Source organism: Podarcis pityusensis (assembly GCF_964106645.2).
Source record: "Podarcis pityusensis genome assembly, chromosome: 10".
Classification (NCBI taxonomy): Eukaryota; Metazoa; Chordata; class Lepidosauria; order Squamata; family Lacertidae; genus Podarcis; species Podarcis pityusensis.
Window position 1 is genome coordinate 23,172,785 of NC_138035.1, and position 20,438 is coordinate 23,193,222.

Sequence of the window (20,438 nt, forward strand, 5' to 3'; positions counted from 1 at the left end):
ATTCTTACATTCTTACATACACCCCAGTTGTGTTTGTTTTTAATGAAGTAGGAGGAGGCTTTGTGTGATGTATGCTTTATTGACATATCCATACAAGTTAAAGGTACCCCTGCCCATCAGGGCCAGTCGTGACCGACTCTAGGGTTGCGCGCTCATCTCGCTCAAGAGGCCAAGAGCCAGCGATGTCCGAAGACACTTCCGGGTCACGTGGCCAGTGTGACTAAGCTGCATCTGGCAAGCCAGAACCAGCGCAGCACATGGAAACGCCGTTTACCTTCCCACTAGAAAGCGGTCCCTATTTATCTACTTGCACTTAGGGGTGCTTTCGAACTGCTAGGTAGGCAGGAGCTGGGACCGAACGACGGGAGCTCACCCCGCCACGGGGATTTGAACCGCCGACCTTTCGATCGGCAGGTCCTAGGCTCTGTGGTTTAACCCACAGTGCCACCCGCGTCCCTCCCATCCATACAAGTTAGGTAAAGGTAAAGGTTAAATCCAGTCAAAGGCGACTATGGGGTTGCGGCGCTCATCTCGCTTTCAGGCCGAGGGAGCCGGTGTTTGTCCACAGACAGCTTTCTGGGTCATGTGGCCAGCATGACTAAACCACTACTGGCACAATGGGACACCGTGGTGGAAGCCAGAGCACACAGAAATTCTGTTTACCTTCCTGCCACAGCGGTACCTATTTATCTACTTGCATTGGCATGCTTTTGAACTGCTAGGTTGGCAGGAGCTGGGACAGAGCAATGGGAGCTCACCCCGTTGTGGGGATTCAAACCGCCAACCTTCTGATCGGCAAGCCCAAGAGGCTCAGGGTCCCTTCTATACAGGTTGAGCATAGCTAAAGAGACATAGCTTAACTCCAGCTTCACTGCTCCTCATCCGATTTTTAAGGAAACCGCCATCACCACCAGAGCCTATCAGAAAGCAGTTCAGCTCTCTTTCCTTTTTCCCCAGTCTCAATTTGTGACAAGCTGTAGTTGCAATTTACACAGGCACAACTGGATGACCTGGAAGGGAGATTGGTCCTCTTTGCCCATATTGACAAACACCTTCCAGAGGTGCCTGCAGTTATTCAGTTTCCATGGCAATATATTGTCCCAAACTTCCATCACAAAACGGGATACTTAACAGACAAGGCCATAACAAATAAACTGGCTTGACCAGTTTAGCAGTTCTCCTCTTCTCCAGACCCCAGTTTTTCAACCACAGAATCACTGGGCAGGTGGGTGTGACTCTGAACAATAATTCAGGGCCACCCTCCTCATTTCATTACCTTATTTAAGGTGATCCAGGAAGTCTTGGCCGTGGTGCCTTTCCCCAAGGCTGCTTATTTTAGTAATCTGGACAAGGCTTTCCTTCCCTACCTTCTTGGTTAGCAAGGGAACTGGGCTTCTCCTTTGTGCTGATGCCCGTGTTGTAGTGGCAAATGGAAAGTGCAGGAGCTCATCATGATGCCAAAATTGAAGGCAGCTGTGTTGATACATTCACAGGCACATGCGCACCCCCACACCCCCACGAACAGCAGGACGAAGCCTAATGCCCAATTTGTTACAATCAGCTGACAGTCATAGAATAGACACTTATAGAATGAATTCAGCCGAGCTCTAACAAAAGACCTTCAGCCAGCTGAAATGTACCCTTTAGCTTATAATTAGAAACGCAGGCAATCTTGCAGAGAAGTGCTGCCATTTAAAGCGCCAGCAAGCTGCTGTTCCCTTCTTTTTCACAGCAAACGGGGGCCACGAGAATCAAGCTGGGATGAATGACAGAGGGGGAAGGAGGGAGCCGCAATCTCTTCACACTGTCTCCTGTTAGTATCGGATTCAGCAGCAAAGAAATGTACAGGGCCACAGCCAAGGAAGCAGTCTGCATCTACGCCCCCACCTCCTCCTCAGATTAGCTTCATGTTTCACGGAGGACTTAGCTTCAGCAAATTTATTTATTGGTAAAAAATATTCCTTAGACTTTTGGGGGCTGTCCATGATTTATTTATATGAACCAAACAATCTCATGGCTGGCACATTCCTACTAAACATGATTTTATTTGGCAGCATTTATTTGATAGGTTCTGTATAAATATGCACCTTGTATCCCATTATGAACAATTAACTAATTAATTAATTAATTAGATGTATATACCAACGTTCACCCGAAAATCTCAGGGCAGCTCACAAGATAAAAAATACAGGATAAAAGCACAAAATAAATAGTTAAAACGAAAACAAAACAATAACCCTCTTCCCACAAAAAAAAAAAAAACCATTTAAAAGGCCATAGAATGTTAATCAGCCAAAGGCAGTGCTTTTTTTTTCTAAAAAAAATGTTTAGTGGTACTCTCATTTTCCTACTCATATTGAAATACTGCTCCTCAATGAGGCCAAACTTAGATTCACAAAATGTTTAGGGGTATGCGTACCCCTGCGTACACCCCCCCCCCCCGAAAAAAGCACTGGCCAAAGGCATATATTAATCAGCCCAAAACAGACATATTTTATACACACACACTCCGTGGAATAAAAATACAGTTAATTGATTAATTAGAAACCCAATCAGGGACAAGGAAAGAGGGGCCCATTATTGTTTGCCATGTTTATAATCCATACTTACTTTCCACGGTCTTTGATTTCCTCTATGCTAACCCATCACATTGTGGGACATGGGTGGCACTGTGGTCTAAACCACAGAGCCTAGGGCTTGCCTACCATAAAGTCGGCAGTTTGAATCCCCGTGACGGGGTGAGCTCTCGTTGCTCAGTCCCAGCTCCTGCCAACCTAGCAGTTCGAAAGCATGTCAAAGTACAAGTAGATAAATAGGTACCACTCCGGCGGGAGGTAAACGGCGTTTCCGTGCGCTGCTCTGGTTCACCAGAAGCAGCTTAGTCATGCTGGCCTCATGACCCGGAAGCTGTCTGTGGAAAAACACCAGCTCCCTCGGCCTATAGAGCGAGTTGAGCGCACAACCCCAGAGTCATCCGCAACTGGACCTAATGGTCAGGGGTACCTTTACCTTTACCTTTACCCCATCACAAACAATAGGGATGCATGGGTTGCATCTAGTGAAGTCATCCTGTTAGAGCAAGGACTTCCCCTTGAGCAACAGAACTTCCCTTCCCTCTCCTTGTCCCCTAAATCTGCCCTGGATAATTGTAGTACCCCAAAAACAGATCTGAGGGGTGCATGGGTGAAGGAGAAAGAGAGGAGACACTGTGAGCAGAAGTTCTTGCACTAAATGTGATGCCATCATCGAATATAACCTCCTTATCATTTTATTCACTTGCCAGAACAAGGAAAGTCAAGCAATCCCCCTGGTGCTCTGGCTGATGGCATCATTGCTCTTGCTCTAGAGGGGGGGGGGAATGGCCCAATCCTGGAGCTGCACTCAGATTCCGCTACACCAATGATCCATGCTGCACCTTCTATTCTGCATTTTACCTTCCTTCTCACAGGCTATGCAGCCCTTATCCCTTTCGAGGCAACCGTGGAGTCTTTGTGCAGATGGCCTTAATGTTGCACAGCGCAGGCTGTGATGGATTCCGACACGAAACAGAAGCAGCTGCTTTCCCAGCAAAGCATGCCAAACAAAACAGCTCCTTTGCCCCCAACAATAGAATTGGCCACAACCAAACACGCTGCGTGCGTGTTGTCAGTGTGTCAGCGGCAACAGCTATCATGGCGAGGGAAGAAGTGTGCAAACAAGGGTAGAAGCGGCGCCAGAAACATTTCCAAATTAAACGGGGAGAGAGGAGGGAGGTATATATTCTAATTCCTTTCCAAGAAGCGTCAACTCCTGGATTGCAAGTCTGCACTCTCTAAGGCAGCCTGGTGACACAAATCCCTACCCAAGCCACGAACAGAAGAGGAAGATCAGTTTCCATAGCAATTCCACAGTCGCCCTGCGCCCAGATGTAACATGTGCCTTGAGTTATGGGACACAAAAACACAGCTGCTCATCCATCACTGCTAATAGGAAAAGGCTGAGATGGCAGCAGCGAGTCCTAGAGGAGAACAAATCATTTGCTACCTTTTGCCATCTTGGTCTAGGAGGCAGTTTAAGGCTGAAAGACAAGGCTTCAAGGTATAGTGAAAAAGAAAGAAAGAAAGAAAGAAAGAAAGAAAGAAAGAAAGAAAGAAAGAAAGAAAGAAAGAAGGGGCAGGACTAGTGTTGCATGAGAAGTAGGAAGAGTCCTTATCCGGGGGATATTCTGTACACCAGGGAAAGCTGTGGCTCTTCAGGTACTATTGGACTACAGCTCCCATCATCCCTGACCACTAGCCATGCTGGCTGAGGCTGTTGGGAGTTGAGTCCAACATCACTTGAAAAGCCATCAACAGTTAATACATACATGCAGACATCATGTTTAAAACCATGCTCAAGGCGGCTTACAACATGAAACAAACAACACCATGATTACAGACATAACAAACTCTTAGGACCTAAGGGGGTGGCAATCTTGCGTATGCAAACTTACCTTATGGTCCAAGTCATCAAATCATATTTTAAAACAAACTTGCACCCATTGATGTATAACTGACTAGCGTATTACGAACATTAATGACAGGTACCAATAAACCCACCCAGTTTCAGTCGGCCAACCGGTGTTAAAAAAGGATAGAACTTTCTTCATGTATGCTACAACAGCAGCAAGAATACTCATTGCAAAGTATTGGAAGACACAAGAGCTACCCACGCTGGAGGAATGGCAGATGAAAATGATGGACTACATGGAATTGGCGGAAATGACTGGCAGAATCCGTGACCAGGGAGAAGAGTCGGTGGAAGAAGATTGGAAGAAATTCAAAGATTATTTACAGAAATATTGCAAAATTAATGAATGTTAGAGTGATGTTGGATTGAAATTAAGTGGCTTCTAGCTGTACAGGCTTTAAAGTTATAAATATATCAAGATTAAGGATTAGGATTAAAAAGGTTAAAAGAATGGAAAAATTGGTTTTTAATAGGTAAAAATTTAATGTTATACTATATTAAGATTAAGGATTGGGATTAAAAAGGAGGGAAAGGAATTGCTGGACTAACAAACTGAATTGGAATACAAAAGAGGGAGGTATGAGGAGGTCCGGGAAACAAGTAAATGTAAAAGTAGTGATGAAAAGAGGGAATTGTTTTTAATTGTTTTTTCTTTTTTCTTTTTGTATTTTGCATTGTGTATTTTTCTTTTTATTCTTGAATTTTTCTTTTTTTGTTGATGTGATTCTTTCTTTGTGAAACTTTAATAAATATCATTTAAAATAAATAAATAAATAAACCCACCCAGTTTCTCTTTTTCCCTTCCAGACAAACCTAATTATTCATTTTTGCCATCAATATGCATTCCTTTTTATTTTTTAAACAGCCATTCTTTTAACAACTGGCACTTTCATTTTTCTCCATGATTCTGCCTGTGTCGTTCTTGCAGATACAAACATGCAAGAGATCAACGTATTAATAACAATATCATTAATTAGTCACTTTACTCACAAAACTGACTGAAAGCAACTTACAAGCACACTTACCTCTGTTTGGTATTCTAACATCAGTACATATCAAGAAAAATAACACTGCGGCTGCATTCAGATAGCATTTCATTCCCTCTTCTTCACATTTCCTTACCAGTTACTTTTTGCATTTTATGTGACCTTTCACACAACCTTAAATCCACTTTCTGGAAATCGAGCCAGATCTAGCAGAGGTTTAATGCTTGTTTCTGTGTTAGTTCCCTTTTTAAAAAATCTATTTGCCAGCCTGGAGACCCATAATATTGCAGTTTTGCTCATGTAATGAAATTTTGGGTGGTATTTTAGCGCACCACACAGTGAATCATGGGAGAACAGAAGCATGCATGCCTAGAAATGTTGGGGGACCAGTGATGTGCCCCGTGATGTTCATTGTTGTGTCACACCACGTCCACTAGTGTGAATGAAATTTAGTGTGACATGCTGCTATATTGATTTTTTAAAAGCCATAGTTATTATGGAAGCCACTGCAATGCAAAAGGAACATTAGAAACCAGGAAAAGAGTGCTTTCATTATAACCAATAAAATAAATGCCACAAAACCCATGTCTGGATGCAGCCATAATCTAGTTTTAGATGTTGCATCCTAAAAGCATCTCCCTTAGAGCAGTCAAAGTAAAAATAAAAAATAAAAAGTTGTCCAGTAGCACCTTATAGACCAACTAAGTTTGTTTTGGTATAAGCTTTCGTGTGCATGCACACTTCTTCAGATACACCTAAGAGCATTTACCCTTTCTCAACACCTTTTAGCGAGTAAGTCTTTCCACTATAGAAATATTTTGATGTAAATCTTCCTTAACCAACACTTATCAAACATGGTTAACATTTTGGAGAACAGGAAGAGAGAGGAAATACATCGAGCTGGAGACATTGCTATATACTTAAAAGATTTAGGACATAGGCCCATAACATACATTTGCATAAAATATGTATATTCTAATTTATATGTATAGATGCAAATTTAAATCGACGTTCACAGAGGGGGGAAATAAAGTCAGACTCTTTCTAACAGGGTTTATTCATAGCTATGGGGTTCCAACTGGGTTGGTGGGAGGAATTTAATTCAGTTTGTGTTTAAAGGTGAGCCAACCTGATTCAGAAGAATTACCTGAACCAAAACACAGCCCTCGTTAGAAATTGGCACTTCTCTGAATTTTGCAATGCAGTACTTCAACGAAGTAATATGTATAAGTATGCATATACTAGCATACAAGATGCATATATTTGTGAAAATAATATGCAAAAATGCATTATATGTGGGGAAATTGTTCTGCAAAAATGTTTATGTTAGCCAAAACTGCATACAGCAATGTGTGCATTGGGGGACGGAGAGCAGTAAAAGGCTGATGAGTTGTCATGTGGAGTTAAAAAATAAATAAATCACAAACTGATGTGGAAATGTGAAGAACCAAACAAGATTAGAAAAATTGACAAATTTGCCCATCCCTAAGAACCAAACTCCTGCCAACCTAGCAGTTCCAAAGCATGTCAAAGTGCAAGTAGATAAATAGGTACCGCTCTGGCAGGAAGGTAAACAGCGTTTCCGTGCTCTGCTCTGGTTCGCCAGAAGTGGCTTAGTCATGCTAGCCGCATGACCCAGAAGCTGTATGCCGGCTCCCTCGGCCAATAAAGCGAGATGAGCAACGCAACCCCAGAGTCGGCCACGGCTGGACTTAACTGTCAGGGGTCCCTTCACCTTTACGTTTAAGAACCAACAGGATTTTCTGGGTTTCTGGCTACGTCAAGAGTCAATGGCAGTAGCTCCTCACTGCCCTCCATGGGCAGCAATGAGATTCAGGCAGGGGAAAGCCAGGATTTATGAGGCAAAAATCCTGGCAATGTTCCCCAGTGGGGTCTGGGGAGCTCACTGCATCCTGCTGCGCCGCACAAGCCCATGTCTGCTAACTTGAAAGGCAGAGCGGGTGCAACCTGGGATTGTGTCCCTGCCATGGACACGCTTCCGTCTCCAGCGTGATTTGTGGTTGGTTCCTCCATAATTCGGACAATTGGCATTAATCAAGAGGCACTTCTGGACCAACATATGCTAATAGGCTGCAATCACTCAGCTGCCGAAAGGACTGGGCTTGGCTCTTTGAAGGTATCTGAATGTTTTCTTTGAAGCTGGAGAATCCTTACAACAGCTGGGAAAGGAAGGGGGAGAACAAGGTGCTTTGTGCTTTCTTATGGCTTTCAAATGGTCTCCTTTTTTCCTGTCCTCCCCTGCATAATGAAAAGGACGTGTGTAGCCGCTGCTATGTTATTCTGTTTGTTACTTCAGAAAGGGGGGGGGGCTTTTGATTTATGCTCAACAAGGAATTTAACAAGGTTTTACTATGCCCTCTCCCCTCGACCGAGTCTGAATGGACTTTATTTAAAATGATTCCTGTACTGCTGTTGGAGGAACGCAGTGTGGGTGGGAAAGAATGAACTGCTGCTGAACAGCTGCGGTAAAGAGGCTGAATTTGAGGGGGGAAAGTTTGCTTTAAACTGTGTAGCGAGGAAGAACTCCAGAACAGGATTTTAATGGTGGAGTTTGGATATGCACTCACAGTTATGTATGGCTGCAGCTCGTACACTAGTCCGTAAACAGTGGAAGAAATGGAATGTAACCTTGTACCATCCAGATAAACACAGCAAAGAACTGAACAATGGAAGATAGTAATTAACTCTCCCAGCACACCAGGTCTGGAACAAGAATGTATATACACACGTGAAATGGATTACTTATTTACAAGATGTAACGGAGGTGCTGTTTGTAAGGTGAAAAAAAGTGGCCAGTTGGAAGAATGGTTTAACAGCAAGTGAAGGGTGTCAGCTGGACTCCAAATAAGAAATGATGCGGCTATGCGAGGAAATGATGGTGCTCATACGTTTGGAACAGAAGTGGGAAACCTGATTTTAAGAAATTGTATTAAATTAAATTGATTTGATTTGTAATAATTTGGAAAATTAATCAAAAAATAATTTGAAAGGAAAAAAAGAACCAATAGAATTTTCTGCACCCAGTACACTGGAGGTAGACTGGAGCCTTCATGGATTAACATGGCGAGTGGCTGAAATCCCACTGGCACCTAGCTTTGCAGCACACCCAGCTACCGTGTGTGTGTTTTGAAAGGTGTGAATCATAGGATTGAAGGGTTGGGAGGGGTCTTGAGGGTCATCTAGTTCAACCCCCTGCAATGCAGGAATCTCAACTAAAGCATCCATGACAGATGACCATCCAACTTCTGCTTAGAAACCTCCAAGGAAGGGGAAGGAGTTCTGAGGTATAACCCCTGGGCCACCCCTCAAACAAATCCAATTGCATACAATATTGCCTTATATCAGGCCAGCCTATTTGTCCATCTAACCCAGTACTGTCTACCCTGACTGGCAGGAGCTCTCAAGAATCTCTTGCAGAGGCTTTCCCCACCATTAAGCTACCTAAAACCTTTGAACTGGAGCTGTTGGGACTCAATTCTGGGGACACCCTGCAGGCAAAAGCATGTACATATCTACGCCTGAGCTCCAGTCCCACACCTTTGACATACCAGAAATATCTGTGCATGTTGCAAGTTGCACGGACTCCGCAAAGCAGGGAATTGTACATCAGACCTAGTATAAGCACTCTGGGCTGTAGCGATCCCAGGTTTAATTCAGCCACACCCTCTATCCAGAACGAAGGAAGGCTTAATTGTATTCAGGCCCTGGGAATCTTCAGGAAGTCCTGACCAACCTGCCCTGGTGGTAGAAGCAGTTCTGCTTACCTATCTGGGGGTAGGTGGGATGTGCACTAGAGGCCCCTCTTCCTCCTCTCACTGCCATCAGCAACCTGTTAGCAGGCCAAAGCAAGCTCTGTTGCTGCAGAGGTGACAGGAACAATTTGATTCCTATCTCATCTTCAGCTGAACCAATCTTTGCCTCGCTTGGGGAAAGAAAGCAATCAGGAAGGCAATTCAGAGAAGAGCTATGACACTGGCCGAAGGAGCCAAGATGTTTTGAAAGAGAAGGGGTGTTTGTGATAAGCAAGAGCTTATGTGATGAAATGCCCATTGCTGTTCCTCCCACCAGCACTTTCCCTGCATAACCATGAATTCAGGATATAAACATCAAGAATACCTTCAAGAAATGGACCTTAAGGCTTTGATTTCCATGCCACGCAGCCAGGATAATTGGAGGAACTCACTCTATGGCTTCTCCTCACCCCAGATTTATCCCACATTCTAGGAGAGGAAATACTGGCATGGGGGGGGTGACTTCAGGTGACTGATGGGTGGGTGGTTTCATCTCCAGTAAAAGAATATGACCCTTTGGCTGGAAAAGGTTCCTGACTCCTGGTTTAAGAGAAGTAAGACTTTAATAAAGCAACCACCACTTCCGATTGCCACAGTTGAGACCCTACCTGCCCGCAGACTGTCTTGCCAGAGTGGTGCGTGCTCTAGTTATCTCCCACTTGGACTACTGGAATGCACTCTACGTGGGGCCACCTTTGAAGGTGACCTGGAAACTACAACTAATCAAGAATGCAGTAGCTAGATTGGTGACTGGGAGTAGCAGCCGAGACCATATAGCACCAGTCCTGAAAGACCTACAATGGCTCCCAGTATGTTTCTGAGCACAATTCAAAGTGTTGGTGCTGACCTTTAAAGCTGTAAATGGCCTCGGCCCAGTATACCTGAAGGAGAGTCTCAACCCCCATCGTTCAGCTGAGGTCCAGTTCTGAGGGCCTTCTGGTGGTTCCCTCACTGCAAGAAGTGAGGTTACAGGGAACCAGGCAGAAGGCCTTCTTGGTAGCGACGCCTGCCTGTGGAACATCCTCCCATCAGATGTCAAGAAAATAAACAACTATCTGACCTTTAGAAGACATCTGAAGGCAGTCCTGTTTAGGGAAGTTTTTAATGTTTGATGTTTTACCATGTTTTTCATATTCTGCTGGGAGCTGGCCAGAGTGGCTGGGTGGGGAAACCCAGCCAGATGGGCAGGGTATAAATAATAATAATAATAATAATAATAATAATAATAATAATATGTTGTTGTTGTTGTTGTTGTTGTTGTTGTTGTTGTTGTTGTTGTTGTTAACTAGGGATAGTTTCAGAATAGGCCCACCTAGACTAAGCCAACCCACCACTTTTCCACGAGAGGCCCAAGAGCTATCAATGGCTGCTAGCCATGATGATTATGTTCTTCCTACACATGGTGCCTCTGAATATTAGTTGCTTGGGATCATAGGTGGGAAGAGTGCTAATGCACTCAAGTCCTGCATGAAAGTTTACCAAAGGCATCCGCTCAGCCATTATGGGAACAGGATGCAGGAGTAAATGGGCAACTGGTCTGAACAAGCATGCTCAACTTGTGTTCATATGTACCCATCACATTTTTCAGTGCTGCCTGCTCCCATTGAGAAATGCAAAGATACAAACACAGGCATCATATAATAAACCAACATTTGTCTCTCTCTCACACACACATCTTCTCTGTTGCCTTGGGCTGTTCTTCCTCACTCCTTCAGGCATGTTCATTCCCCATCCTGTCATCAAAGCTTAAGGCATTTTGAGCCTGCCCTGCGAGGAGCAGGTTTTGGACATGAAGATTTGGACATGGAGATTTGGCACCCCACTGTGCTCGGCTGTTTGTTTGCTTTTTGAAAAATTTATGTCAGGTACTGTACTTGTGAAGAATTCAGAAATAACAACTGTGGGGGGTTGGGGGGAAGGGGTGTTTACAGTTTTTTTTGCCAAACATGGCTTTTCTTTCCAACACTGTTTAGCTGCACTGTAATTATCATTTAGGGGGGAAATTATATGGCAGTAAGGGCTAAAGTAGTGACAATATACTGATTATTTACAGCAGTGGGAGGGTTGGTGGGGTGGAAGCACTCACCTGACCTCCCAGCAGCTGGGCCATTGCTGTTTACTGGGAGGGGGAGGGCATGGCAAGGAGAACAGTGTAGTGCAAACAGAGCCAGCAGGAGTGCTGGATTGGCTCCACTGATGCATTTGCAGCAAACCAAATTCACCCGCCGCTCTGCTTCCTGGTAAGTAGCAGCTATTCACCTGCCAGGAGGTCAGGGAAGGACCTCCAGCCCCCCACGACATCTGCTGCTGATTATTTGTTAATGTAAGCACCTGGTAGGCAAACCTTGCCAACACATCTTTTTAATAAGACTAAAAAGAGACAGGATACATTTCAGTTTCGTTTTGCAAACTGTTGGTCCTCCTTTGCTGTGAGCTGCAGAATCAGATCCAGCTATTTCATGATTCTCACCAGCCAGGAGGCTGCCAGTCCTTGTTTGGGGAGAAAGAAACCAGGAGTGCTGGTTCACATGTAACACTAAGCCAGCCGTGTGCTCTTTCCAACAATCAGACAGAGTGCAGGCGGATGCAGGAGAGGAGCAGAGAGGGGACTTCTGAGCAGCCTGCACCAATGTGATGCTCATTTCTATTAAACTGTGGTTTAATGTTACTTGCAAGCCAACTCACTGAGACATTCTTCTGAGCAAACATGCTTAGGATCATTGTAGTGGGAAAATGCAGCCTATATCATGCTGCATGGCTGTACAGTGGTACCTCAGGTTACATACGCTTCAGGTTACATATGCTTCAGGTTACAGACTCCGCTAACCCAGAAATAGTGCTTCAGGTTAAGAACTTTGCTTCAGGATGAGAACAGAAATCGTGCTCTGGCGGCGAGGTGGCAGCAGGAGGCCCCATTAGCTAAAGTGGTGCTTCAGGTTAAGAACAGTTTCAGGTTAAGTACGGACCTCCGGAACGAATTAAGTACTTAACCTGAGGTACCACTGTAATCCTATGCATGTTCAGGCCATGTTCAGACTAGCTTAAAATAGTGCTTTTACTGTTTTTCAAGTTGAATTTGCATGGTGTTGTGTGGTGTTTGCATGGTTTGGTTTTCTCATCCCTGCAATGACTCTCAGCTCTGCGCCCCACCCACCGCTCTAAGCAGACACATCACAGAGTTGAAGTAAACGTCTGCTTATCACTTCTAGGTTCTCCTTTGACACACACACACACAAATACAGAGAGAGAGAGAGAGAGAGAGAGAGAGAAAGAGAGAGAGAGAGAGAGAGCGCTTCCCACCATTGTGACTTTTTGAAAAGCAATCTATAATTTATTCTGGCTCTCAGTGGCTGGCGCAATTGATGCACGCTTGCACAGAGAAGGAGAGGAGTGTGGTTAGTAAGAAAAGTGTGGAGAAAGGAGAGAGGGCTGCTAGTGTGTTCTGGGCTCTGAATTGCTCAGACTGTCTTGGTTCTTTACCTCTTTGCTGCACTCTCGGCTCCCTTTCCCTTCCATGGCTCCTACCTGGAGACAGTTCACAGTTTTATTTCTCTCAGTGATGGCACTTTAAATAATCAAAGTGAGTGTGAAGAACAGGTCCTTCTCACTTGCAGAGACTGATAAGCAGAGAGGAGCATGGATCTCAATCTCTCTCTCTCTTCTCTATCTATCTATCTCTCCATGCAATAATCTGCCCTTGGGAGGAAAGGAGGAGTTAACTTTTCATTAGTATTTTTCATTAGTTACGTCCAAGTTGGCTTTAAACTGACAGGGCAGGGAACAAGTGCGGTGCAAAGAGTACACCAATGGTATGCATCCAACCCACTTGTGAGATTTTCAGCAGAAGCGGGGGGGGGGGGATGCTTTTGCAATGCAAATTGTGATATCTACATCTCATTGAATATTTGATTCACTTTACATATTTCTTTGCTTTTAAAATTATCTGCTTCAGTCAGCGATCTACTGAACACCGAAACGACGACAACAGCCAATGAATGCCTGTCTGCCCTCTTGTCTCCTTGAATTGATAACTCCAGGAACCAATGTGCTTTCTTAACTCGACCCATCAGAGTTACTACAGGGAGTTCACGTATATGCGCACATATCACATGTTGAAAGCATTATATAGGGATAGCAGGAGGAAGCCAGCTAGACAATGCCCACATAATCACAGCCCACTACCAGCTATGTATTAGATGGGCTTGTGAAAGGGTCTTCAATGCATAGCTTGCCCAGATGTCGGGCTCTTTTACACAAGGTTGAATTCTAATTGGGCCACAATCCCCCCTCACATGGATACATTCCTATACATGTTGTGCCCTTTGCTAAGGATACTGACTATACAACTAGATGGCAAGTGGGACTTGCCAATACAATCCCTCCCCTGTGTTTTTAGTGTATGACTGCAGCTCCGCACCTAGGAAAAGTTTTCATCTTGAAGCAAGCCTACAAAAGTGTGCTTCACTCTAAGCTTTAGAGAAGCAACTCCTGATTAGCCTGGAATGAGGAAGACCATACAGACCAGCTTTCTGAAACCTGGTGCCCTCCAATTGTTTTTATTCCCATCAGCCCCAACCAGCATGGCCAATACTCAGGGATGGTGGGAGCTGTAGTCCGATCCATATGGAGGGCTGCAAGGCGAGGAAGACTGGTGTATATATATATATACCTTATCAAGGATGAGGAACCTGTGGCCCTCCAGAGATTGTTGGACTACATCTCCCATCATCCCTGACCATCAGCCATGATGGTAGGGAATGATGAGAGTTAGGGTCCCAGCAACATCTGGAAGAGTTCTTATTCCTGATACAGAATAGGTTTCCTGCAATGATTTCACTTGTTTATGAAAACTTCCTCTAGGCTCTATCACGTCCCTGTGAGAGGGAGAAAGCACCAGCTAAAAACAACAACACAGAGCACGTATTTCCTCAATAAGCAGGTGACAGTACCTTCAGCTTTTGTGTGTGCGCTTCCACAGTGACTTCTTGCTCTTACAAGAATGGCCTGGCGGTGGCTTCTTGCATCTATTCAATCCTACTGGGACTTTGCATCAGTAGCCTTGCTTTCTGCTTTCTGATACTGTGCCACCATGGAGCCATGAGAAAACAGGCTCCTTGACTCTGACATGAAATGCCCTCCTCTCATTTCCCCACCCCGAGTGCCACAAGGGGGAGAAAGTAATCTCTAATGGCAGCCATGTATCTCAAGGCGACTCTTTCCCTGTCATGGTCACTAGCTTCAGAGGTTGTTTGATGCCCATTGGCTGTAGCAGCGATCAGATAGGCTTCTGGTGGCCTTCTTTGCACTGCCCCAGGCAAGGAAATGGGAAGAGCTAGCTTGAGTAGCAGGATGTCAGTTATGAACTAGGAATGGATGAATCTGTCAATTTAGGCTTTTCTCTGGTTCTCACATTGACAGTTCACCCCACTTGTGCAGCAGCCGGGGATTTATTTCTTTTAAGTCTACATGAAAATCCATACAGATTTCTGTGCATATTTCTCTTAATATATAAAAAAATGTATGCAATTTGGCCTAATCTATGCATTTTGTCAAGCAATTTCCCCATTAATATTAATTATATTGGATTTATTGTTGTTTGTTGTTGTTGTTTATATACCACCTTTCATTCTGAAGATGTCCAGGATGGCGAACAACATAATTACAAGAACAGGACTGGACACAATATTTTAAAACTTTTTTTTTAAGCAGCACAGTATAATATTACAGCACAATAATAATGTTAGGACCCAGGGCAAAGAAATCATGATCCAAAAGCGCAAGCAGGATGTGAGGGGAATGGTGGGGGTTGCACATTTTTGTATTCATATTCCTATTATTATTATTATTCCTATTATTATTATTATTATTATTATTATTATTATTATTAAATTTTGCAAAGTTAAAAACACTTTACACTTTCCCCCTGGTTACATGCATTGTTGAATGTATTTGGGAAAGTGTGTCATAGCATCTGGAGAAGGACACATTTCAAGTAATAGCTGTGTTTTGGTTTGTGTATTGGATCAGGAAGTGCAAATCAGACAAGCACTTATCAAAATGCAAACCCAATTTATTTATCCCCATCCTGAGTATGAGCAGCCATATCCAAACACAACTCATAATTGGAAGGTCCCTGCCTGGGAGCTCTCAGAAAGCAGTGGGTGCAAAGATAGGACCCACTATCCAATCCTTGCTACTTGGCAACTTCTGCTGAATAATCAGGGTCAAAGGGACTGTTCACAAGTTGGAATTTCAACATGCAAAAAAAAGAAGACCCTAAACCCCACAACTCTATTCGACATGAGCTCAGCATAGCAACTTGAGCAAATTAATGGTTATGTACATAGCTCTGACGGTTCTCTTTTATACAATAGCCTATAAATTCCACTGTCTGCAATAGCATCAGTATCACAAACGCAACTGTTAGCACGCTGAAGTTCTGATTGAATTAGACATCCCAGCACTGGATCTGTTCATAACTTCCAAATGTAATTCAATAGCCACCAGCGCACGGTTATGCTGTGTCACCAACCATATTCCTTCCCGCTGCAGCATCCCCAGCACAGGCAAGCAAACAACAGAGTAGCAAGAAGCCCAACTTATTGTCCCTTTCACCCCCTTGCAGATGGGAAGCAATGCCTGCTGGCTACCCAGAAACGCTGAGAAAAGGAAGGAGACCAGAGACTTACGCAAGGCATGCCACTCATCCTGGCGGATGGTCTTCGTAATGTTGTAGGTGAGGTTCTTGGGAATTGTTGCTGAGGAGTAGTGGTACTTGATGTATGAACACTGGTCAATTGCTCCTGGGAAAGGCAAGAAGAAGGCAATGTTTGTTATGCAAGAAGAGAGACTTATTCCATTCCAGCAGCATTGCACAATTCAGCGTGAGAGACCCACACCTAGATGATGTGGGACACCGGCAGGAGGATTGCTTAACATCAATAAGCCTAGAGAAACAGTCAGGATGTTGCAGGAAGCCTCATTCACTATTGTCCTGGAATCACTGTGAGCCCAGTTAATACACTGAAAAGTGGAGAGGGCTGACTAGTGGGAAAGTGTGTGAACACCCTGAAAGTACATTGGGATAATGTGCGAATGCTCATCATTGTGTAACCTCCCCACAAAGCAAGGTTCAGTAAATACCAGATATAATCTAAACTCCATCCATGGGTGTAGTCAAGATTTATTTTAGAGGGGCAGGCTTTATGTTAGTGGGGCAGAAGTGAGATATCTGCAATGCAATTGGTCAGTTAGTTAAGTATTTCTATTTATTTACAGTAGTACCTTGGGTTACATATGCTCCAGGTTACATATGCTTCAGGTTACAGACTCCGCTAACCCAGAAATAGTGCTTCAAGTTAGGAACTTTGCTTCAGGATGAGAACAGAAATCGTGCTGCGGCGGCACAGTGGCAGCAGGAGGCCCCATTAGCTAAAGTGGTGCTTCAAGTTAAGAACAGTTTCAGGTTAAAAATGGACCTCCGGAACGAATTAAGTACTTAATCCGAGGTACCACTGTACTTGACTTAGGCTGCCCCTCCTTGCACCCCGCTGGCTATGCCCATGACTCCATCTGATCTTTGTTCATGGAAATCAGGATGGTCAACAAACGTGGGGGCTAGCTGGCGAAAAGAGGGTGAGCCCCCTCTGCGCCGGCCCTAAATAGGGCAGACACGGCCGGGATTCCCCTGCTCTCGCGGGGGCTGAAACCAGCCCCCGCTCACGTGGGGGGTGGGCGTGAAGCCCGCAACCCCACCTCCTGGGCAGGCCGGAAGTGGCTTTGTCTGGAGAAGCTCATACTGCAATAGTACAATCGTATTATTTGCCATGGCTTTCTCACAGTGAACCCTGAACATTACAGTTTCCAGATCCCTCGACATCCTGGTCGAGCTCCTCTGAACACAGCCCAACTTGTCAATGCCCTTCTTAAAAGGTGGTGCTGAACAATACACTCCAGAGGCATCTCTTAACCAGGGCAGACTAGAGTAGAACTGCTTCTTTAATCTGGACACAATTCTGTTATGATATTTGGTATCCAACAGGCTAGGTCTTTTCTACGACTTCGCCTTTATCAAATGAGCCTTTTGAGCCACGTTAGGTCATTAAACTGCACTTGGCATGAACACACCACAAAAGTGGAGGGTGACTAAATCATTATGCAACCAAATTGCTAGTTACAACAGAGGCGGGTTTGCATCTTCCCAAGTTACCGGAGGTGTTCCATTGTTTGCTTTCCTTCCATGTTTCTAACATTCTGCCTTTGACAGCAATTAGATTAGACAAAGCCAAATATTATAGGGGGGAAAGCAAAATATTTACATATGTACACGTCTGCCCTGACAGCGTGATGGGCTCCGGCGTGTGCCTTCGCCATCTGGGCACCAAATGCACACCCAGAATGAAAGTTTCCAACTAAGAACCATACTTAAAAAAAGAAAGCCATTGTGATCCTTTTTAAAGTGCCCCAATTGCCTCCTTCTGTGCATTTTTTAAAAAGATGGTTATGCCAGCCTGAAAGACACAAAACCTAACCTTCCATCATGCTTACTTCTGTTACAAGTATGGGATGAAGGTTTTGGCACAAAGCTGTAAAAGGCTTATTGGTCTGGAATTAAACTTTACACTATTATATACCTGCCCAGTGTAAGCTGTCCTCTAGAGAGCCAGCAAAGTGCACAAACCCACAGATGCAGAAAAAGAAGAGGAAAAGAAGACATGAGGGATGGCAGTGATCTTATTCATAGCTACCTCCACCTGCCTGCCTTCATGCTGACAACCAGTCCAGGGCATAGGACTGATTGCCAGGTTCCTCCTCCTAAATCGCACTGTTACCTTTGTGGAACTCAACAAGGGGGAGGAGCCAAAACTAGACTCAGTTGGCTCTGCCTGCCATTGGCTCTGACTCCACCTACTGTTGACCTTCCTGCCTTCTTCCCTTCTGGTCCCAAGGGGCACCCACCATCAATGGTGCAGTGGAAATCAAAGCATTTGTTCACAGTGTAAACTACACATGGCATTCTTCAGGTGCATTCACAAAGCCTCCTGTTGCTGCCATAATCGCCTCCAAAACAGTCTTCCCTTTCATGTGTTCAGACAGAGCTATTCATAGCGGATAATAAATTCAGTTGCTATTCTTTGTTCTTTTACAAATGCACCATTTGAGCTGAACTGATGAAAATTTAAAATACGAGCAAATTTCAGCCTGCAGCTTGTTTCGGGAGGCGTATCGCCACATCTTGTGCTTTTGCCCACATTTGTTTTCAGTGAGAAGATGGTTGTAATCTCTTGTAATTTTGCTTCATTTGCTGGGGTGGTAAGTTTCAACTGGAACTTACAGGGTGGTGGTATCAACCAACTTTTACTCAGGGCAGACCCCTTGACATCAATGGACCTAGCTTAGTCTTGCTCATTCGTTCCAGTGGGCCTGTTCTGAATAAAACTTAGCTGAACACCACCCACAGTCAGATCCGTTCCCAAGTTTGAAAGGCAGTGTCTCCATCTATTCCTTTGGCTGTGAAAGGACAACTGTGAGCTCATCATTCTCTTGTAGTAATTCAGTGCTTAGGTGCCTTTAGAGCTGGGATATTTATCATTCCCTCCAGCTGCTACATTTATCCAGCTGCATACATCTGGTGCAATGTTACTCGTAATCCTCTTGCTAAAATTTAACCCTTTGTAGGTCCTGATATGGTGAGATGGCTGCTGCTCGTAGTGGGTTAGGATCTGGCTAGGGCTTGAGTGTCAAGGTTAGCAAGGCAAAGCTTAGAATAATAATTGTCTGAAGGGTAGTGATTGTTGGAAGGTCATGATCAAGGGTGCCAGCTTGAATAAAATATTGGGGGGCTTGGGTAAGCCTCTGCCCACATAATCAATCACAAGACACGGTGCATGCACCCCATTTGACTGGCAATACCTATCAACTTGGGGGGCAGCCCCCTCAAATATTTTAATGGGGGAAGGCAAAGGAACCTTGGCCTATAGAAGTTGGCTCCTGACAGTTAAGGAGCCTGAAAGCTGTTAGGAGACCCCTATTTCCCTCCACAGAGCTACAATTCCCACAGGTCCCTAGGAAAAGGGGTTGGTTGTTAAACCTTACTGAGAATTGTCACTCAGTGAAGGAAACAGAGGTATCCTAACAACTCTCATCCCCCTTAACAAACTACACTTCCCAGGATTCCTTGGGGAGGTTACAAAACAGCTACAAAATAATTCTGAAAGTAGCATGCAGCCTCCTCTACTGTTCAAGCTGCTGGAAGTCAGATGTAGCCAGGGCACACTGGGGTCTCTGGAAAGTGAGTGATGCTCATGGATTGGGAGCACAGCGGAGCGGGAGGAAGGAGAGAGAGAATGTGTATCCAGCTCACTAACCCTACTTTCTGGGAAAAGTAGAAATCAAAGATGTGTCTACAAATGAACTGTAGGGACCCAAGGCAGCCTGATTGCCCATGATGTCTGAAGGTGACATATTGGTGCATCTTCTTACCCTTGACCTGAGGAGTGTGGAGTGTGCCTTAAAATTCTGCCTTGGGACAATCCTGACCCTTCACTTTGCCTCCTTAACCCTGATGCACAACCCTTGGCCAGATCCTGCCATACCACTAGCACTGGTCACCTCACTATATCAGACCCTTCAATGTAGGGTTGAGGTTCAAACAGAGGATTATGAGTAAGGTTGCACCAGATGCACATAGCTGGGTAATTGTAGCAGCTGGTGGGAAAGATAAATATTCCAAATCTGAAGGCACCCAAGCACTGAATTACCACTAGAGAATGATGAGCTCACAGTTGCTCTTCCACAGCCAAAGGACAACACAGAGGTCCAAAGGACAGTTATGAAACCCACACAGCCTGGCTGTTAACCTTCTCCAGGCCAGGGCACAGTAGCAGAGAGGAGTTACAAGCTCCTTGTCCTTTATTCAGTCTCCTTGTCTTATCTGTTTTTCATGGGTTATGAAGTTTAAAAGGCTGAACGTTCTTTATTCCTGCTTGTTTGGAGACAGAAATTAAATGATCAATAAAGAGTCACTGAGACATCTATTATTGGTAAAGATGCACTGATGATCTAGGAGCTCCTTAAATAAGCTTTTATTTCAGGGAAGAAGCCCTACATGGATCATTGTGCTGTCCGATAAGGTGGAAAAGGAGAAGTGTAA

General features: G+C 44.5%; 1 protein-coding gene across 2 annotated transcripts in view; it reads right to left on the bottom strand.

Annotated features, from left to right (window-relative positions):
* Positions 1 to 20,438, bottom strand: part of TMEM178B (transmembrane protein 178B) — a 265,442-nt gene that overhangs the window by 191,693 nt on the left and 53,311 nt on the right. For both annotated transcript variants that reach the window (XM_081024072.1, XM_081024073.1), the window contains one exon: positions 15,976 to 16,089. In XM_081024072.1, coding sequence (XP_080880198.1) covers positions 15,976 to 16,089 — 114 coding nt within the window. The remainder of the gene's footprint in view (positions 1 to 15,975; positions 16,090 to 20,438) is intronic.